Genomic DNA, 23,807 nt, shown 5'->3' on the forward strand with positions numbered 1-23,807 from the left:
CAGGTGACCCATGATCTGATAAAATTTAGACCAAACATATTCCATCTTCAATCATTCTGTCTTTTTTAGAGTGTCTGGGATTACAACAACCAATGTGTGCTTTTTCTTATGTTGATTGAGAGTAGTGTAAAGGAGAGATTTAGCTGCTATTTCTAGCTGGTCATGAGCCATGTGGAGGTTCCCTCATTGTTCCAGTAGTGTCCTGGTACCCATTCAGTTAGCTATGACATCATCAATAGATTTAAGTGGATCTGGTGCTAATCTCAGAAAACATGATACAGGAACACATGAATGTCACAGCATCCCATTAATCTTCTTCAGTTATAAGATCATATTTCGTGTTTTTCATTTTTAACAGATAATAACAATAACAATAATAATAGTACAATAAACAAAAGTGGAAGAAATTCTTGAATCTATTCTTAGTTTCTGAAGAAATTTTATTGATTTCTGACAAAACTGCGATCAATGCCGAGAATATTTTTGTTACTCCCACTGTGAATTAGGACTATGAGATTTGTAATTACTGCTTACTTTGGGAAAGTTTTACCATATGAAAACTGATTGAACAATTGCCAGGATGTAAATGTTGTTAGTGCCTTTCACCACCACCACCCCTCCTCCTCCACCATCATTACTACGCTTACCACCTAAAATGAAGATCCTCAAAAGAATTTTGGCAAAATTTGTTCGTTTCATTATGGATCTCAGCTTGGCATTTTCTGTAATCAAATGCAACTGCTATCACTCAACCTCTTGTAACCAATCATCTTTTGTATTATTATTATTATTATTATTATTATTATTATTATTATTATTATTATTATCAGAATTATTGTTGCTGTTGTTATCTTTTTATTAAACCCAACCTTAATTTGCTGCTCTAATGGAAGGAACAACTATAGAGAAAAGAAGTTGGTTTGTGTCTGTGTTCAGTGGAGTAATCATGTTTTACATGACACTGCTTCAATTAGGGCACTCCTTTTATGTAGCTTCTCTATCTCCATACATCCAGCTAAATATTATCATTATTATTTGTGAGGATTATTGTTGTTATTATTATTATCATTATTATTGCTGCTGCTGCTGATCCTCCTATAGATTTTGTTATTTACAGTTGTGTTATTTTCTGTTCTGTGCTACTGAGTTCACCCGCCATTCCACCACTGAAATGTTGTATACCACACAAACTCCATAACCACCGCCGCAGCAGCAGCAGCAGTAGTAGTAGGTGTTAATCATGATGGTGGTGTTAAGATAGCCACCTACACCAGCCTAATTCAAGTAGGAAATACATCTGGGACAAAAACTGGTCAACTGATGAATACTTGGAAATAGTTAACTCCAGTGTCCAGTCTCTCTCTCCCTCTCTCTCTCTCTCTCTCTCTCTCTCTCTCTCTTCCTCTCCCTCTCTCTCTCTCTTCCTCTCCCTCTCCCTCTCTCTCTCTCTCTATCTATCTATCTATCTATCTTTCACACATAAACCTTTCCTATTTATGATGACTATTTTTATTTTGTTATTTTATTGTAGTAGTTATCTTTTACTTATCCTACTCAAAGCAGGCCTAATCCTATCTCAAACAAAGAGATAACCAATCTGATCAATAGAAACATCCAATCAATGCCTCTAGCTTTAACAATTTTATTTTTATTGTTCTTGTGTGCTTTTTTCCAGTTTCTGTAGGTCATGTCATCTTAAGGTTTAGAATTGTAAATATGCCTTCCCCCTTAAACATCTACCAGGTGGTGAATGTTGTGAGAATTATAAGAGCATGGGCATTGCCTTACTATATTTCATTACAACCACCTTGCATTTTGAGTTCAAATCCCACTGCGGTAAGTTTTATCTTTCATCCATCCATGGTTGATAAAATAAGTTATGTAGATGCAGGTTTGACTATGGTAAGAAGTTTGGTTCCTGGTTCTCACTGCATAGCATCTTGAGCAAATGTCTTCTGTAGTCCCAAGCCAACCAAAGTTTAGTGAGTGGATTTGGTAGATGGAAACTGAAAGAAGCCCTTTGCATCGATTTGTGTGTTACTGTCTCTTAGCTTTCATAATTGTGAGTGAGTGTCATTGTCATGCAAACAGTATCCTTTGTTTTCAGTCTTCTGCAAGACTATATCTGGCCATGGGGAAATATTACCTTGCTTGGAAACAGATGAAGATTGGCAACAGGAAGGGCATCCAGCCATAGCAAAATCTGCCTCAATAATCCACTATGCTCCCTTCGTACCATCAAGATAACAAATGATTGCTGATGACTTCCTTGACATGAGCTGTCAGCCATGGCAGCATCAGACTGAATGCTTCTTACCATTTGTTCACTGTGTTCAGACTTTAAAACTAACTGCAGCCAACTCTGCTTCCATAAGAGTTCTTATCTGGAGAGACTGAAGAGACACGTAGTACCCTGGTGAAAAAATGAATGGATTGTGGAATTTGCCTGGGGTAATACAAACATGGTTTACCATTAATTTCTTACTTGACTTTTCTTTTATTCTTTTTACTATAAGGTACCATCTTGTCATCTAGCTAAAAACATATCCATCACAACTACCCAGAACCAATTTTGGACAAAACATTTTGTCCACTGCTCTAATGATTCCATCAACCCAGTCTTAGACTGGCGCTTTATTTTATTGAACCAGAAAGGATGAAAGGCAAAGCTTACTTTGGCAGGATTTGAACTCAAAAAGAACCAAAACAAATATTCCAAGGCAACATTCTAATATTTTTTCTTGATAATCCACTCATCTTTCCAGAAGGTGTATGATTATATATATAAAGCATGTGACTTAAACCCAGATTTAAAACACTGGATGACTATGATGATATATAAAACACTCAGGTGGTTGGTAGAGAACACCTGGAGGAGGTCAGGTGTGTGAATGCATGCATTTGCAAATGTATGTATATAATTAGGATATAATCATGTATGCATATATGTATGTGCACAGGAATATTTGTGCAGGCATGGATATATATATGAGCCTGGTGTAGCCAGTCCTCAGTCAAATCGTCCAACCCATGCTAGCATGGAAAGCGGACGTTAAACGACGATGATGATATCATCATCCTCATCGTTTAGCATCTGTTTTCCATGCTGGCATGGGTTGGACGATTTGACTGAGGTCTAGAGAGCCAGCAGCTGCGCCAGGCTCCAATCTGATCTGGCAATGTTTCTACAGTTGGATGCCCTTCCTAACGCCAACCACTCTGAGAGTGTAGTGGGTGCTTTTTACGTACCACCAGCACGGGAGGCAGCCCTGGCATCGATCAGGTTCAGATAGTGCTTTTTACATACCACCAGCTTCTACCATGTTCAGGGGGCACTGGCATCAACCATGTCCAGATGGTGCTTTTTATGTGCTACCAGCACGGGAGCCAGTCAGAGGGCACTGGCCACAGCTACGATTTTGGTTTTACTTGACTTGACAGATCTTCTCAACTATATCATATTGCACAACACATCAAAGGTACTTGTAAAAGCACCGGACATGCAACAGTGGCATTGGCCACGGCTGTGATCTCATTTTAGTTGCTGGGTCTTCTCAGTCTCCTGCCATTGCCTATGTGAGGCCCAATGTTCGAAGGTCATGCTTCACCACCTCATACCATGTCTTCCTGGGTCTACCTCTTCCACAGGTTCCTTCCACAGTTAGGGTGTGGCACTTCCTCACACAGCTGTCCTCATCCATATGTAACACATGACCATACCAGCACAGTTGTCTCTCCTGTACACCACATCTGCTGTTTCTTATGTCCAACTTTTCTCTCAGGGCGTTCATACTCTGCCGTGTATACACACTGACATTACACATCCAGCAGAGCATACTAGCTTCATTCCTTGCGAGCTTACGCATGTCCTCAGCATTCATGGCCTATGTTTCACTGCCATGTAGTATGGCTGTTTGTACACATGCATCATACAATCTACCTTTCATTGTGAGTAAGAGGCCTTTTGTTGCCAGCAGAGGTAAGAGCTCCCTGAACTTTGCCCAAGCTATTCTTATTCTAGCCACTACACTCTGAGTAACCTCCCCCACTACAGACTTGGTCACCTAGGTAGTGGAAGCTATCAACTACTTCTAGTTTTTCCCCTGGCATATGATGGAATCTATTTTCTGTACATCGTCAGTGTTTATTGCCCCTGTGCATCTGCAACACACAAAAGCTGTCTTCCTTTGATATTCCTGCACCTCTTATGTGTCCATAGCTTACACCAGGTACATCTTATGGAGTTTCTACCTACACCTTTCCTACAGATTGAGCAGGGCCATCTACCTGAAGGATTTTGTGATTTGTCAGCCTCTCTACTTACTAAAACTTTGGTTTTTGCTAGGTTAACCCTAAGACCCTTCAATTCTAGACCTTGCTTCCACCCCTAAACTTCGTCTATACTTCTGGCAGTAACTCTGCTATTGGAGCAAGGTCATCAGCATAGAGGAGCTCTCAGAGGCAGCCTGTCTTGAATTCCTTTGTTATTGCCTGGAGGAATCTGTTGAATAAGAGGGGACGGAGGACTGATCCTTGGTGAACCCCTACTTATGTATATATATTGTTTGTCAATATATATAAGATATATCAGAAAAAGAAGCATGCTCTAAAGAATAGAGCAGTATTCAATCCTATATTAAAGTCTGGTCATAGAGTGACCAGTGGTTTTGTATTCATGAAAGCTACAGCCTTGTGGACAGCCATAGAGTCTGATTGGCTGTCCACAAGGCTGTAGCTTTCATGGATACAAAGCCATGGGTCACTCTATAACCAGATTTTAACTTTGTTTTAATATATTATTCTTTTTATCATTGGATTGCAGCCATGCCAAGGTGCCTCTTGAAGGGCAAACATATCAAACCCAGTATTTATATTCCAAGTTTGATACTTACTCTATCATTTGCCAAACCACTAAGTTTCAGGGACATAAACAAACCAATAACCTGTTCTCAAGTGGTAGAGGGAGGTACAAACACAAAAGCACACACACATATGATGGGCATCCACACAGTTTCCATTCACCGAATCCACCACAAGGCTTTGCTCAACCCAGGGCTGGAGTAGAAGACATCTGCCCAAAGTGCTGCACAGTAGGACTGAAACCAAAATCACATAATTGCAAAGCAAGCTTCTTAACTACACAAGCCTATTAGCGGACTATTCACAAAATTTTTTATTTGTTTTTTTATCAATTTTAAATGGTGAAAACTGCTCTTGCTCATTGAAATTAAAAACATAAAAGAAAGAAAGAAACGTGACCTACAAGATAAAGCAGCTAATTTTCTACCAAATTACATTCTGTTCTAATGAAGATAAACAAAAAGGATACATTCAATAATTGCAATCAACAAGCAATAGTATCATTAATTACAGGGTTTATAATAGGGTCCCATTCATCAACTGAATGTTAAGGAATATCTCAAGGGAATTTGTTTCAAAAAGGCATGATTTTTCAGTTTCCTTGCTTATATGCATTGGTGAGATTTGTGTGTGTGTGTTTTAGTAGGAAGCTTGCTTCCTAACCACATAGTTCCGGGTTCAGTCCCACTGCATGACACCTTGGGCAAGTGTTTTCTACTATAACTTTGGGTCACTCAAAGCCTTGTGAGTGAATTTTCTAGATGAAAACTGAAAGAACCCCATCATGTGTCTGTGTGTATGCTCCCCCCCATCACCACTGAACAACCTATGTTCTTGTATTTACATCCCCGTAACTTAGTGGTTCAGCAAAAGAGACTGAAAGTACTGGAGTCAATTTATTTAACTAAAATTCTCCAAGGTGGTGCCCCAACATGGCTGCAGTTTAATAATGACTGAAAAAGATAGAACATATATATATGTGTATATATATATATATATATATATATACACATATACTTTTATATATATATATATATATATATATATATATATATACACATATATATATATAAAAGTAGAATTCTACCTTTACAAGTTTTTTTTAACTGGAAAATAATACCATTGTATTGCAATAATATCTATAATTTTTACATAAAACGTCTTCAGTGTACCTAGCTGAAGAAGACTAACCAGATTTATGATAACAAACGTATTCTGGAAAATCCGAAACTTGAGTACTAGGTTGTCCATTTATCCAACATTCATCCTAGAGGTAAGACAAAATTTTTTATGTTCACTGCCCGCACACATCTTTGCCTCTATTCATTCAGTGAAGCTTTATATAACATCATACAGTTATTGACTGCTATTTCCAGCAAATATTGATGCCTTGTTGTGCCACTATTTCCTATATATATATATATACTTCTAATATAGGATAAATTTTTTTTCAAAACTTTCATCAAGTGGCCAGCATATTAAAATAACTTTAAAGGTGCAAATTAAGGTTAGCTTTGGAGATATGCTGTGATTAAGAAGACCCAGCAACTAAAGTGAGATCACAGCCATGGCTGATGCCAGTGTTGCATGTCCGGCCCATTTAAAAGTACCCTTGATGCGTCAGGTGATATGATATGCTTGAGAAGACCTGTTGAGTCAAGTAAAACCAAAAGCATAGCTGTGGCCAGTGCCCCTGACTGGCTCCCCTTCCAGTGGCATGTAAAATGCACCATCCAAATGTGGTCAATGCCAGTACCCCCTGACTGACTCCTGTGCCGGTGGCACGTAAAAGACATCATCCAAACATGGTCAATGCCAGGTCCACTTGACTGGCTCCAATGCTGGTGGCACATAAAAAGCACCATCCAAACATAGCCAATGCCACTGCCTTCTGACTGACTCCCATGCTGGTGGCACGTAAAAAGCACCCACTATACTCTCGGTATGGTTGGCATTAGGAAGGGCATCCAGCTGTAGAAACATTGCCAGATCAGATTGAAGCTTGGTGCAGCCTCCTGGCTTTCCAGACCTCAGTCAACCCATGCCAGCATGGAAAGTAGACGTTAAACAATGATGATACATTATATATATATACTTTTTTGTTGGTGACTAGATCTCATAAGATTGGTTACCTGGTTCCTATGACATATTAGTGATCAAATCACATTTCCTCTGAATAGGGAGCTAGTCTCTTGTAGGATTCAAGCCTTGCATTTTTGAGGGGAGAGAACAAGTCAATCACATTGACCCCCCCTCCCCAGTACTTCACTCGTACTTTATTATTTTATCAACCCCTAAATGGATGAAAGGCAAAGTTGACCTCGGCAGGATTTGAACTCAGAATGTGTGTATGTATATATATGCAGGTGTGTGTGTGTGTATATATGTATGTGTATATATATATATATATATATATATATATATATATATATATATATATATATATATATATATATATTGATTGAATGATTGATTTAATCATCAGCCTGAGAAGACCAGAGTAACTAATTAGAGCATATTTAAGTTATCTTTCACATTAGAACTATTCCCTTGATTTCATCTAAACTTACTTAATATTATGATTTAAACTAACCATTTTATTTTGATAAGATTTGTCTTAGCAGTTTGTATTATTTGTTACTATATTTTTAGTTAGCCAAAGCTTATTGTTTGGTTAACTTCCGAATTGGTGTTGGTCTGTGTTGGTTAGACTAGTGTTATTATTTAGTAAAATTGACAAAAAGAATTCAGTGAACTTGCTGTGGGGAGTGGAAAATCCAACATTTCAGATCTTCGTTCTTCAGGGAAAAGTTTACAGAGGATGTAAAACAGTGCTGTATCTTAATTTCTCTCCTATGTCAAAAAAAAAAAAAAGAAAACTTGGCTGCAGCTTCCCACCTAAATTTTATCATTTGGTTTAAATCCTCCTCTAAACCTTATTTTTGAAAATCTTTTATTCATTTTTTTTTTTTTTCAGTTTCCTTCAGACTCTCATCTATCCCCTATATTTAAAATGAATTGATCAATATAATTTATTTCAATATTAAATTGGAATTTCTAATCACATTTGAACGATAGGGAATTTCTTTCCCTTCCCCTAATCCTTTAAATTTCATCTTTCCCAAATATTTTTATTGTTGTCTGATAAATATATTCTTCCAAGACTGAATTTAGTTAATAACCTTCACTCTCGTTGATTTGTGGCAGTAAATAAGGGAGTTGGTTTGTGCCCTTGTTTTCTACACTGCTTCTCTGACTCCCTAAACTCTTAATTTTAATTATGTACGAACAGATCCTTTAACTCCCATCTCAAATTGCCGATAATTGAGTGCAATATCCCAGATACTCTGAAAGGATATAATTGCTTGATGTATTAGAAATAGAAAAATAACCAGTCTGATGGTGAGTGAGTGAGGGGTTGACATATAAAAGAGCTTATCAACCTTGTAGTTTGTTTTTTGTTGGGTTTTTTTTTTTTTTTTTTTTTTTTGTTGTTTTTTTTCATATTCCCATGCTAATCACCTAATGCCATTTTTTTTATTAGCTTTTCTTTTTTCTTCTTTTGAAAAATGTGACTATAAACTATAATTTATGACAAATATGTTCTGCAATGTTGAGAACACTTGGCTTTTATTTCGTTTCAATGGCACTGTGGTATCATTTAGTCTTTTATGCTTTCTTTAAGTTTCCCGTCATCACCTACTACATGACTATACCCACACTTCCCTTTTTTTTTTTAACTGGAAAATTCTCCATTAATGTTTGAGCAATGTTAATGAGTGAAAGTTAAACATTCTGTCGATCACTTATGGGGTTCTTGGGGGTTATTTTGTTTTTCGTTGTGGCACCATAGATTTAACAGTTTCTTAATGCCTGTAGTTAGATGATATGGAACTGTCAAGTGCAATGAAGAAATGGTATGAAATATGGAAGTGAGAAACTATTAAATTCTTAACCCTTCAACTACCTTATTTGTTCAAAAGTAGATTTGCTAAAACAAAACTGTTTGAATTTTCAAAATAATGGAAAGAATTTTCAGAAGCTATTTTAGTTCTTGGTATGATGTTAACATATTGACATTCTCTATAATTTAGCAACAGTGGATTTGGTCCCAGAATATAACTGGTAGATTTTTTGAAATTTCTTCTGCAAAGATGAAATGAAACATTCATCCAGCAGAATTTTTTTAATAGAGAATGTGGAATATTTTTGAGCATGGCTGTTGTTCTTTAGCTTCAGATTGGTCATGATCAAGCACACCTACAATCTAAGATATTGTAGCAGTGATCTTTTTTCTTTTTCTTTTTTTTTTAATTGCACTTTTATTTTTCTTTGTTACTGTAAGGTGTGATATAAGGTTATGAATTCCCAGATCAACTTTGATTAACCAGACTTATAAAAACCAGTCATTTAGGTGTATATAAGACTACATTAACCAATTATCTAAGATTGATCTGGCTACTATTTCTAACAGGTTTATTAATCATGTAAAACCTGTCTCATTGGCCAAACATTTTGTCCAGTCCCAAGTAAGCCTTGATTGAGCAAATCTATAATTGAAAGCATTCCAGCCATAACCATCACATTTGTTCCCTGCATGCAGGAATCTAAAGACCACAGTATGCAATATGTTGTTTTTAAAGCAGGTGTTACCTGAGGGGTAGGGCTGTTACTTTTGCAGATGGAATAATCACACAGAGGTTCATTTAATAATTCAATACTGTTTGGTAATATTACCTGATATTCTACCATTTGAGTTTGCTGCCTCTCTAGTCTAACATTAATCACTACACTCAGTCCTTCTTTCCCAAAATGTCACTCTTCTGGAATTCCCCTCCTACCTCATGTCATTCTTGCAAAGATTCAAGGGAAACATTAACAACATTAATCTCACCAGTCTTGGAGGTTTACAAAGGCTATGGGTGCTATAGACACCTTTAAAAAATTAAGACTATAAAATGTCTTTTTGATTTGAGGGAGATTTGGCTTCCGTTTCCAGAAAGTCAAGCTATGTTGTTAAGTTGAGCTCAACAAGGTGTTGGCATCAATATTTGCTGCAATGCCCTTCCATCACCAAAACTGGCATTGGTTCTGAGGTTTGTTGGTAATTTAGAAAACATTTGTATACCTTCTGCTTGATTAGGGATAATCTCAGGCTGCAAGCTGTATGTAATCTGATAAAACTGGTGTTAAAATAATGAAGTATAAATGATTATTTGCTATCTTTACATGGTTTGCAATCTCCTTTTAATTCACAGAAGTATATTGGAATTGGAGCTTTGTAGTTAGATGTCCTTCACACCACCAACCCATTCAAACACCCACTGAACATATAACCATCTCCTTCTCTCTCTCTCTCTCTCTCTCTCTTTCTCTCTTTCTCTCTCTGTTAGAGAAATTCTCAGACAAACCTCACTGTTGCAGAAGTCAATGTCCTACCTGACTCTTCTTATTCTAACCACTGCACTACTAATCTCAGAGCTGTTTGTAAAACAGAAATATATTCAGTAGTTAGCCCCTGGCAGGTTTGAAATACAACTCTAGTAAAATCTCTCTCTCTCTCTCTCTCTCTCTCTCTCTCTCTCATTTGATGAAGAAACATTTAAAATGCTCGCATTTCCTCATCTTGGATGTGATATTGATATCTCCAATCATTTTATGATACTCCACCTGAACTGGGCCAAAGTTTGAACCTAGAACCATGATTTTGTCAACTATGCCTTAGTATTAATCAAAAGACAATAGTGTTGTGATTTTAATGTATTTGAGCATTTATCTCCCCTTTTCTTTTTAATATATTGAGGCCATGCTGGAGCAATAGACCAGTAACTAAAAGCATGAAGCTCAGTTGGTAAATTAAATTTGCGTGTTCAGTTCTTTCTCTTGCTCAGAAATATTGCCTAAATTCATTCAGAGATTCTATAGATTTAAATATGGTGACTGAACATCCAAGGCAACAAAACAGAAATTGCTCAGACATTTTGTCAGTTTTCGTGTAATCAGTACTATTTGTGGTTTTAATATCATCTCTGTGGGTTTGTGTATGATGATTCAAGAACAGAATGACGTTTATCTTTTACTTGTTTCAGTCATTACACTGCGGCCATGCTGGGGCACTTTTTCTTTATATTTCACTATTAATCCAATCTTGAACAATATTAGATTTGTAAAGGCACTGTGTTTTTGGTTGGAAAAAGAAACTCCAACTGTGAACCATTCTTCTTTAAATCCTATCCTCCACAAAACAAAACACTGTTTAGATAGTGCAAATACATGTAGATGCAGGTGTGGCTGGGTGGCATAAAATTTGTTTCCCAACCACATGGTTCTGGGTTCACTCCCGCTGCACAGCACCTTGGGGGAGTGTCTTCTACTATAGTTTCAGGCCAACCAAAGCCTTGTGAGTGGATTTGGTAGATGGAGACTGAAAGAAGCCTGTTGTGTTTGTGTGTGTCAATGTTTGTCAGTATGTGTGTGTGTGTGCTTGTGTGTGTGTGTGCTTGTGTGTGTTTTATTGCCTCTTTGCTTTCACATTGCATGATAGTTGTAAAATGACTGTTACTGTAAGGGAAGTGGTGTCCTTTGTTTTCAGTGTTCCATAAAATTTCATCTGGTCATGAGAAAATATTACTTTACTTGGAAACGGGTGACAGGAGGAGCATCTGAAAATCTGCCTCAATAAACTCCATCTAACCCATGCAAGCATCAAAAAAGAATGTTAAAAAATGATTGTATATATATATATATACACACACACACACACACAAGGTGTTCAAAAAGTCTCTCTGCAGTGAATTTTTTCTCTCAAGATATATTTCAAAAACATTTGTAGGAGAATCAACTTAAGTATTGAAAATGAAGGATGACACTTTTAACACCACTTATAAAGTCTTGTAAAGTCTAATATATTCTTTTGCAGTCTTCTTATACCAGCTTATAAATATTTTATTTTGCAATAAAATACTTACTGCGGAAAGACTTTTTTGAACACCCTATTTATATATTTACTATCCCGTAGACATTTAACCAACCATTCACATGCTTGGAAAAATTGGATGAAACCACAACTCAAATACCACACATCACAATATCATCCTTATTATTATCTCTCTGTTATTTTCCAGATGTGCCCGAAATGAATCCCAACAACTCAGTGTAGTGAACAATTTACCTGACCTTTTGAAATCTGGTAGTACAGAATGTCTAGAAAAAGTGGTGCCTCGAATACAAGTAAGATGAAAACTTTTCTGAAATTATGTAATTGTGTATGTGAAGCATTTCAATAAATCTTTTAATGTTAAATTAGAGTATCTCATAAAACTTGTTTGAAACAACATCGGGGGAAAATGACAGTGCTGAATGTAAAAGGCAGTTAGGTAACATAATAAAATCTAGTGTTTTTTTACAAAGAAATATATTTTTAGTAGTTGAATATTTATTAATGTTTTCAAGACAAAGACAAATTGCTATCAATATAAAGATTGCTAACATAAAGTAGATATTTCATTTGGTTAATTCCAATTAAAACCAGGTCCCTGGTTTGCAAATACTGCCATATCCTGCAATGAGTTGCTACGGTAATCTTTGTGGAGACCATTGTCCCTGTAGCATTCAAATTACTCATTCAAATAAAATGCTTATTTATTCATTTTGTTTTGAATTAATCTCTTAGCTTTGAGATCTTGATGATGTAATTATTTTGAGAATGGCACTCTAGAGTAAGTGTAAGAGGCCAGATCTGGCCAGTTTAACCATAAAACTAATAGGATATCTGGGCCAGAAATATGATTTAAATGTTGATTGTAGAGTAGAATCAGTGAGGCCAGATTTGATCAGTTTAAACTTAAAACAGGTTGAATATTTGGGCCAGAAATGGGCAGTTTAAATGATAAAGGTAGGTGGAGGACTTTAAAAAAAATTTTAGATTACAAATTTTGAATTTAGTTTTGGTAATCAACTTAATAGGTAACCTCTGTTAGTCCAGCTATTCCTTCTAAAGAATTAAGGGTATTTTGGGGTTTTCTTTTTTCAACTAACAGGTGTGTGTCTAATATCCAGATAAATAAACCAAAAAGTTGTGTTGCTTGTTAATTACATGCCCATCTGTTTCATCTAATTGTAAAACTACACGGAGGGCGATAGATTAGTTCAAGAGCTATGTCGATACTCAAGAATAGAGTTTTTGTTTTCATTGAACAAATTAGAAATCTAAGATTTAGTCAAGTGAGTTAGAGACTTCACGTATCTATTTCTCTAATAAGAATCACCAAAAGGCTACAAGAGATGGTGATTAATTGACAGAATCAGATGAGAATCTGACAAAATATCTTTTGATGTTAAGTTCCAGCCCTTCATTTTCTGAGTAAGTTCAAATTTCACCAGTTTTACTTTACCTATAAGTTTTTGAAGTTGTTAAAGCAGGCACCAGTTTAGCACCAGGATTGATTTAAACAAGTGCAATCTAAACTGTACATAGTGGCCTAGCCAAACAAGGTACACCAACTGAGGATTGTGGTCCTTCCATTCATAAGGATATGCAATGCAAAACGGCCATTGGCATTAAGAGGAAAAGAAGAGAAAAAAACATGTTTCCTCTCTCTCTACTATCATCATTTTACACATGTTTTTCTCTACTGCTAACACTTGTCACCTCCTCCTCCCTGACCCATTCCTATTTCCTTTCTTTCACTTCCCCTCTCTGATATTCACTGCTTCCACCTCAGTTCCCATATCTTATCATCTGTCACACTCTAACCCACTCACCTACCCACCTACCTTTTCCTCTCCCTCCATCCTGTTCTCTCTCCCATATTCACCATGCACCTTGACCTCACATCTCTCTCTCTTTCACTTTCCAGGTGGGCAAGTCATCCATTCACCTTTTCCTGCCACTTTGTCACACTTTCATATCCCATAATACTACACCACACTCAATTGAGGAATCTTATTTTGTAGGTACTTTGTGACCTTATCAATGCTGGTATCATGTAAAAAGCGCCCTCTGTACATTCTGTGAATTGGTTGGCATTAAGAAGGGTATCCAGCTGTAGAAACCATGCCAAAGCAGACATTGGAGCTTGGCACAGCCCTCTCCATGGTCAGTATGGAAAAAGAGACATTAAATGATGATGATGTCTTCTAGCAGTAGTATGGGATGGATGGTTAGACAGGATTTGATAAGTCCAAGGACTGAATCATTCTCCATTGTCTGTTCTGGTATGGTTTCTATGGCTGGACACCTTTCTTAACACCAACCACTTTAGAGTGTATTAGGTGCTGCTTTTTCTCTTTTCTTTTTCACCAGCACTAGTTAGCTTGCAAGGCTAAGATTTGTGTTGAGGTACAGTAGGGGTACAGTATGCTAGGTGACAAGAAAAAGGAGCTTGAACAAGTTTCTAGCTTTAGAAGAGCTACTTGTCTACTTTATGCAACTGTGGATGAGAGTAATTGGAGGTAGAAAGAGATAAAAAAAAATAGCAATGAATTGGTGTCAGGATGGATGTTCAAAGTACAAGAAGGTGAATGGAGGTGAGAGAGAAAGGGGGAAATAATTTGGTCAGACAGAAGGGAGATCAATGTAAAATGATAGTGGAGAAGGAGAGTATTAAGAATGAAAGATGGATGTCAAGTGGTTGTGGTCAGTGAGAATGACTACTGGTGTCACAGAAAGTAATAATGATGATGAAATATGTTGTTCTGCTCTTGTTACAACAGCAAAATGTATTAGTTTTAAATTCAGTCAACCATCAAAACACCAAAATTAAGCTTTGTACTTGATAATAAATTGGCATGAGTGTTGCAGTTTTGTTGAAAGTTAGATAATTTGATTTAAAGTAAACAACACCAACTTTTGCTTTATAAGCAATGTATGTTTATTTTTATTAATTGATTTTCTTTTTCTTCTTTTTCTTAATTAGGAGGTTTTGAATTATGCCCAAGCAGACATACAACGGGCTGCATCAACAGCATTTCTCCAAATATTACAGAAAGAACAGGTTGCAGTACAGAACTATGCACAAACGTTTTTACAAACCATTCTTACTAGTATTGACAACAAAAATCCAGGTAAATTAAGGAAAAAAACCCTTCATTATGCACTTTATAAAGACATACCTTTGTAATTATTACACATGGCCACAGTTCAAAGAATGAAACAACTAATTAAAAAAAAGACACACACACACACATTTCTGTAACTTGGTACCACAGTGGAATCATCACTGTCGGCAGTGGGAGCATCATAAAATTTACTGTTGTATCTTCAGTTTGCATTGCTATCACTAGGACATGAGTAATTACCCAACATTGGAATTTTTCCAAGACCTGCTGTTTTTAAGATAAGTTTCTAAAGTGTTAATAGAAACTCTTCAGTTCATTCTAAGTACCAAAGATCCAAACATGCCTCAAAGATCATTTTATAAGATAAAGACTTGGTTTGCATCTTTTGTAAAGTTGTGTGTGGCAGGGTGTCAGGGAATGAGGAAGCAAAGAATTATGGTGAAATGATTCCATCTCAGTCATCCTCATTATTTTTCATATTTTTGCAATATAGAGCAATGGAGATCCAACGAATGCAGTCATTAGTAGCCATGTTTGTGTGAAGAAAAAGTTTGCTTCATAACTATGTGGTTCTAGGTTCAATCGCACCACATGGTACTTTGTACCAGTTGTCTTCTACCATTGCCTTAGGTCAACCAAAACTTGACAGTGAAATTTAACAGACAGAAATGATGAAAGTCCATAGAATGGAATAAGACCACAAATGACCTTATGAGTAGTGGACATCTGAGAGGTTACAGTTCAAGTCCTGTCCACAGCAGTCCTTTTATAATTATTACACATACCTCCTGACAATCTTATAAGTCTTGCTGTATGTGATACCAAAGTTGTCTTAATGGATAGAGTAGCAGACCTCCCACCGAGAGATCACAGATCAAATCCTGCTGCCTACAGCAATCTTTTTTGTAAATATTAAACCTAACTCCCAATACCACATCTTGCTGTATGTGAGTTCCTCAAATGGAATTGTTCACAGCTGTCAGCAGAAGCTAGAATTCTTAAACCCCAAAATGGCTCAGTCCACCTAACCCTTTAGCATTTAAACCAGCAATATCCAACCCAAATATTCTTCCTGTTTTATGTCCAAACTGGTCAGATCTGACCTCCATGCCTCCTTTACAATGTCATTCAAAAAATATACAATCACATCATTGAAATCTTGAAATTATAATATGATGCAAGGATTAATTCAAAGCAAAAATGAATAAATTAAGCATTACATTTGACAGAATAACCCGAATGCTGAAGAGTTAAATAAGTTCTATTAATCCTGAAAGAAAAATACCAAATTTTAAAGGAAGGCAACAGTTAAACCGCTTCTGTAGTGATTCAGAAGAGTCTCTGGGTGTGGATATTCCATAAAAATATCTAGAAATCTGATATAACTACTTATGGGTGTCTCCTTCGCATTGACTTGTGAATCAGATTTCATGTGTTTATGTAGCACAAGGCTAGCTAGACCTTATGCAGACTTATGATCAAAGTTATTCCAGCCATGACTATCCCATCTTTTCTTAAGGTAAAATGATCCCAGAGCTACATTATCTTTGATATACATTTCCTTCCATCCTTTAGATGGTGGAGCATGATTTGAGGGAGACCCAACTGCTCTTTCTAACAATCATTGTGACCATACAGAGTAATCACTTACATCTCGTAGATTGTATATTGATTGAAATGGCAGATACTGATGGGAAACATTGATCCTACAGTAGAAATATCTTATTATATAGATTTCTCAATATACCTAATTATATATATAATACAATAGTTGTAACGATGTGTATGCTTTTATGGAAAGAAATTAGGTAACTATGATTAGTTTCCAAGTCTATGTAAATAAATAACATATTAAATTTCTCAGCGAATCTAATTATATCTAAGACAATAGTATAATATTGTACGTTGGGAAGGTCATTTTACCAATAATAATGTTCTTCTGGGAAGAAATTGAATTTCTGTATCAGATTAGTTTCCAAATTTCTATAAATGTCCAGTTTACAAAACAGTGTTTTTGTTCACTTTTAATTCTGCTTAACCCTTTTGTAGCCATATTTTTTCATGAAATACACTAATGATATTTTAATCAATTTTAAAAGTAATCAACACTATTTGGAGGAACTTAATGAAATGACTAAATTTTTCATTATTAAACTAGTATTTGAAATATGACTTACCCCTTTTATACCAACCCACTTGAGACCACACTTTAGTTCAATACAAATTTCCCAGTTTTAACCCTTAAACATTCAAATTACTCTTTCAAATTTAATACTTGTTTATCCACATTGTTTTGAATTAATCATGCTTTATCTCATAGCTTTCAGATTTTGAAGATGTAACTGTTTATTTTTAGAATGACATTGTAGGGTGGGTGTGAGAGGCTGGATCTGGCTGGTTTAAACATAAAACAGGTAGAATATTTGGGCCAGATATGGCCAGTTTGAATGCTAAAGGGTTAAAGTCATCTAAAAACCTTCCAGCAAAATTTCGTGTTAATTTGTTCCAAACACCAGTTTAATCAAGACAGTTATTTTACTAAATTCTTTATTATTTTCAAAATTAATTGAAACAAAGACATTGTATTTCAACAGAAATATGGCAACAGAAGAGGTTAGTGAAATGGTACTACTTAAAGTAATGATGGAAGATTCTAATTTGAATTTAAGCATTTTTAAAATGGACAATCATGCATCGTATTCAGAACCAGGGACAGGGGGTAATAAATATGGTTAACTCATTGATACATTGGTTTTCCTATATCTTCACACCATTTCCAATATGAATATTGAAATATTCACATTGTTTGAATTAAAGTTCTTTGGTGTGTAGCTTGTGTAATAATTGAAATGTTATATAGTAGTTAATGTAGAGAGCCTGTATTTGTTCAGGTCCCTGGTTTAGGGATAACTGAATCCCTTCCTTCCACCAGCCTCAGAGACCCTGAAAAAATTGTGCCTTCCTTGACAAAGCTGTAAAAATCAAAAAAATGTTAAAGAATGGGGAATGAATTATAGTTTATTGAGTACAAGAGATATAAGACCTTTGAATATAAAATGACTTGTGAAAGCAGCCCCACAGCAGGCATTAAAAGAATAATAATGAGAATATTATACACAGCGCTCAGGTATACTACAACAAAAAAAGAATTGGGTCTTGCCAAGGGTTGAACCCAGACTCTTCTGATTTGTAGTCAGATACATTATCCATTGTGCCAAAGCTCTGTGGTTCTCCATATTTTTGACTTCATGGTGGAAATAAGCAAAATATTATTGTTGTTCTTTGCTTGGAAATGTAAATATTACTGATACACTTCGTAGAGTTAAAATTTTAGAAATTTTCTAAACTTTTGTTCAGATTTTCTGAAATGATTTCTCTCCTTGAACATTACATTTTGCATTGCTCCAGCTGGAATGTAGTTGAGTGTTGGAGCTACCCAGTCCCCGTTAGTTGTTACACCTTGGATGTTCTTTTAAGTGACAGGTGGAAGGCCACATGAGCATCTGTGTTTGTTCTCATTTAGCAGCACCTAAGACAACTAGTGAAAGTATAGAGCTTTCTTCTAATTCATAGTTGCTCACAAGTGACAGCTATGCATGCTCTGCACTTAGATATTGCTTGTGGTGCATTAGTGTGTCGCAGTAGTACACCATTTTAGAGTCACTGCATATATGTATGGACCTATAAAGGGAAGAGACGATGTATGCTTAAAACATAATGAAATGAAAGTACAGTATGCAGTAGAGGTGCATGCGTGCGTGTGCTGTACCTGACTATATTTGAATATGGAACCTTAGCTTCTGAACAGAGGCATTTACACTTCACATGCATCAATAGCTTAGTAGATAATAACATTAGTTCTCATAGTTTTCAAATAAAGATTTTTAGTTCAAATTTTGTCTGAAGTTATATACATATCTAAGAACAAGTCACTTCATAACAACTGTAAATGAAAACATGTTATATATGTAAATGATATTGTGAAAAAATTGTTTGACTCTAAAAATGAGATTAATTATTCAAACATGTGTAATCATATTAACAATTCATCTCTGTAATTTTTGAGCTGGAATGGTTTGGTTAAATCTAAGAAATATGGAATTTCACAGATGTGATGTGGCAAGACTGAAAAGCAGAAACCAGTGTTATGTTTATAGCAATGTGGTTAATAATTTTGCTTCTCAACTAAATGCATTTAGGTTCAGTTTCTCTAAATCGCACTTTGGGCAAATATCTTTTACTCTTACTCTCAGCTGACCAATGCTTTATGAAGGAATTTGGTGGACAGAAACCATATTACACCATCATATATGTGCATGTGTATAAGACTGTTGATACTCCATGCTGTCGTCATTTAAGTAAAGTGATGTAGTCATTACATGTTGACATTATGAGTGGTTGCCTTGCTATTTTTGGTGACCTGTGGTATGTATAAAAATTCTTTACCTGAAAAACAGGTGGGGTCAGTGATAGGAAGAACATTCAGTTGTAAAATTCTGCCTCAAGATTAATCCCTGTCCAAACCATGAAAAAACTAAAATGGGTGTTGAATAACTGAATGGTATTGATTCCCCTTAAATATTTAAAACTGGATATAGGAAAAGACAATGATTGTGGGAACAGATTTTTATTGTAAAATGAATTATTATTGGATCATACTCTGAAATTACACACACACACACACACACACACACACACACACGCTATCAAAGTTGACAGCCTATTCTGAATTTCACCTTTAGCCATGCTATTCACAACTGTGAAGACCAGAGACGGAACTGGTGTTCGTACAGGGTTCAGTTAAAGTTAGGTGTAACAGGATGGATATTGTGTGGAATATATGAGGAAGTGGGTGATGACAGTTTTAGTGTGAGAGGCGGTCAACTTTGATGAAATAAATATGTCCTCTCAATTTGGTGTATTAAGTCCTATTCTAGATAAAACTTGCGCTATATGAAATATAGTGTTGATATATTCTATTATTGTTATATTACATTACCATATGTATAGATATAAATATATACGTGTGTGTATGCTTGTATTGTTTTTAAGATATCTCAAGTGCATGGCTTGGAACCTTACTTGATGTTATTGATCTATTACCAAAAACAGTTATCCAAAAAGAAGTAAGTATATTAATTTTTTTTAATTAAAATTACCAAAGCATCCCAACACAAACCTTTTACTTCGTTTTTTTTTTGCTTTGTTTTGTTTTTTAATATTGACTATTTCCTCTTAAAATTAACAGCAGCAGTAGTGGTAGTAGTAATGTATATTTAACATGAAGTATTATTCTCTTTAAATACATATAAGTTGCAAATATCAACTGTTTGATTCTGTAACATTCATAATATTGTGTGTATGTGTGTGTGTATATATATATATATATATATATATATATACATACACACACACACACATATATACATACACACACACACACATATATACATACACACACACACACACATATATACACACACACACACACACACACCATACATAACAAACATACACACACCAATTTATTCAACATTTATCCTTTAAGGTTTAATTAATCCTTTAATATTCATAACTGTTGCAAACTACATGGTCTGATCAATAAGTATCCGGACTTTTGCCATAGTAACAAAGCTAAAATACACAGAGTGAAGCTGTTTGGCACAGATTCACCTTGAACTCTGCTGTGCATGAATACTAAGTTTTAACATTCTAGCTCACTTCCACTGTTTACAGCAATGCTTGGAAGTAACATGTGTAGGGTGCATTGACCATGACGGAGAAAGTTGAGCAGAAAATCTGCCAAAAATTTTGCCAAAAGTTTGGTGATGCCAGCTCAGAGGCCTACATAAAGTTTCCAAAAAGTTTTCATCATTCCCAATACAATGAAAGAGATCTTATGCAACTGAAACCCGCATGTCTTTTTGGTCAGCTGAAAGTAGTTTTGGCACAAACTTAGCAGGCACACATCTCATGTCCAAATTTTCAGTAATAATGGACTGAAGTGAACTGTAGCTAATCTTCACGTCCTCTGATAACTCGCAGATGGTGTTTTGACAATTTCCCCTCACAGCTGCACGCACATCTGCAATGTTTTTCTCAGTTCTGCTCTCTGTGGGTCTCCTAAAATGTTCGTCACTATCAACATTTTTCAACCATCTTGGAAACGTCTGAACCACTCATACACTTGTGTGCAGCTCAAACACCCATCTCCATACACTCTTTTCAACTTTGCATAGACCCCTGAGCAGGTATCACCATGACAACTTTCTCTGTCATGGTCAATACAACAATCCACATGTTATTCTGAAGCACTGCCGTAAACAGTGGAAATGAGCTAGAATGTTAAAACTTATTGTGCATGCAGGGCAGAGGTCAAGGTCAGTCTGTGCTAAGTGACTTCATTCTGTGTGCTTTAGCATTGTTACTGTGGCAACAGTCCGGATACTTATTGATGAGACCTTATATATTTTCCCTCAACTGCTAGGTTGAGGGAACCTGTGGAAGAGGTAGACCCAGGAAGACCTGCGGTGTGGTGTTGAAGCACAACCTTCGAACATTAGGCCTCACCGAGGCAATGACTAGTGACCGAGACCTTTGGAAATATGCTGTGCTTCAGAAGACCCAACAAGCCAAGTGAGACCATAACCCGTGGCCTATGCCAGTGCTGTATAACCAGTCCATTTAAGAGTACCTTTCCTTCATTGGACACTAAACTCTGCTTGTGAAGACCTGTTGAGGCAAATGAAATCAAAATCAAATTCGCTGATGTGGCTGATGACAGCACCACATGACTGGCATCCATGCTAGTGGAACTTTAAGAGCACCATCCGAGCGTGATCATGACAGTAGCACGTAAAAAGCACCATTCAAGCGTGATCATTACGAGCCTTACTGGCACGTGAAAAACCGCATACAAGCAAGGTGGTTGCCAGTGCTGACTGGCTCCTATGCAGGTGACACGTAAAAAGCACCATTTGAGCATGGCTGTTACCAGCGTCGCCTTACTGGCCCTCGTGCCAGTGGCACGTAAAAGCACCCACTACACTCTCGGAGTGGTTGGCGTTAGGAAGGGCATCCAGCCATAGAAACTCTGCCAGATCAGTTTGGAGCCTGGTGCAGCCTTCTGGCTTGCCAGTCCTCAGTCAAACCGTCCAACCCATGCTAGCATGGAAAGCGGACGTTAAACGATGATGATATTTATATATATATATATATATATATGTCACTATGAGGATATTTAGACCTCTTACAGGAATATTTTTATCCAAGATATCCTGGTTTAATATACTGCATTTTGAAGAGATATTTCATCAATGAATATATGATAAAATATTAAATATTATTAAGTTTTAAAATGGAGAGATTCAATAGATATAAATTAATTTTAGTATATATATTATATATATATATATATATATATATATATATATATATATATATATATATATATATATATATATATAAATATATATATATATATATAGTAATGTCTCGATATAAAAGTTAATTTATCCCTGGAGACTGTTCATAACGCAAAAACTCATAAAGGAGAGCAATAATTTCCCATAGTAGCAATGTTCTAAATCGTATTTCGTTCGCAGAAAAATATTTTACCAATAAAATTTATAATACTCGTAAATAAATGGTAATAAAACAACAGTAGAATGTAAGGAATATTTTATGTAAAGTAAAAAGAATGTCAAGATCATTTATAATAAAAAAATATTAAACTCACACACACCAACACTTCTAGTCATGTTTGCCGATTCACAAGCACTCATAGACGGACTTGTAAATTTCTTTTAAAAAACAAGTCTAGAGTTGTTTGCTTAGAAGAAGCTTTTGTTTGCTCTCTATAATCTTCTCAGTAACACACACAAGCATTGGTTATGGTAGCAGAAACTTTTGCACTTCATACGAAATTTGGATCTTGTGCTTGAAAAATAAGCCCAGGGTGTTGTAAAGTGAGGTCAGGACTGGATTAAGACTCATAGAGGCCCTAAGCACTTAGAAGATTTTGGTGACGTCTCATACATATGTAATTCAAAATACAAACAATAGTAAGCCATTGAATAAATTTTCAAAATCTAACACTTAGATAGAAAACAATGTTTATTTCTGTATATTTCCACTTTATTTATAGTTGAAAAGTTTTCTCATATTTTCTTTGATCAGAATTTCACTATGACACCAAGAACACTTCAAAATTATATTTGCAGTCAAATAAACTACTTCAAATATTACTTTAGCAGCTTTAAAGTGATTTTTTCTTTTCTTTTTTTTTTTTGTGCTGTAAACCATTTACCATTTCTGTGGTGCCCCCATCCCTTGATACCCTAAGCACATGCTTATTCTGTTTAATAACTAATCCATCCCTTAGTGAGGTATTACTGTGTGTATGTATATATATATATATATATATATATATATATATATATAGTATCTCCTTTATATATTTCATACCTATTTTTGTCCTCTTTCTTGTTCTCTCTCGCTCTCTCTCTTTTCCTCTTCCTCTCTCTCTGGACAGGTAACCATATACCTCCTCTATAGCAAGACACCTGTTTCTGTCCCTCTGTCACACTCTAACCTTTTATCATCTGACACTAGATTCCCTCCTCCAATTACCCCTCCCCTCTCAAAATTCCTTGTCTTGCAAGTTACTTGGTGACATGTAAAAAGCAACCAGTACACACTGTGAAGTGGTTGGCATTTAGAAGGGCATCCAGCTGTAAAAAAGCATGCCAAACGAGACACAGTAGCCTGGTGTAGTCTTCTACTAGGCTGGCTCCTGTGAAGCTGTCCAACCCATGCCAGCATGGAAGGCAGATGTTAAATGATGATATTGTGTGTGTGTGTGTGTGTGTGTGTGTGTTGGAGTGTAC

At 35.9% G+C, this 23,807-nt stretch overlaps 1 protein-coding gene across 2 annotated transcripts in view; it reads left to right on the plus strand.

The window, feature by feature from the left end:
• Nucleotides 1–23,807, plus strand: part of LOC106871176 (serine/threonine-protein phosphatase 4 regulatory subunit 4) — a 225,708-nt gene that overhangs the window by 152,781 nt on the left and 49,120 nt on the right. For both annotated transcript variants that reach the window (XM_089365402.1, XM_089365401.1), the window contains 3 exons: nucleotides 11,985–12,090; nucleotides 14,778–14,925; nucleotides 19,972–20,045. In XM_089365402.1, coding sequence (XP_089221528.1) covers nucleotides 11,985–12,090; nucleotides 14,778–14,925; nucleotides 19,972–20,045 — 328 coding nt within the window. The remainder of the gene's footprint in view (nucleotides 1–11,984; nucleotides 12,091–14,777; nucleotides 14,926–19,971; nucleotides 20,046–23,807) is intronic.

This window comes from Octopus bimaculoides, chromosome Z, assembly GCF_046866305.1.
Source record: "Octopus bimaculoides isolate indiv1 chromosome Z, ASM4686630v1, whole genome shotgun sequence".
Lineage (NCBI taxonomy): Eukaryota > Metazoa > Mollusca > Cephalopoda > Octopoda > Octopodidae > Octopus > Octopus bimaculoides.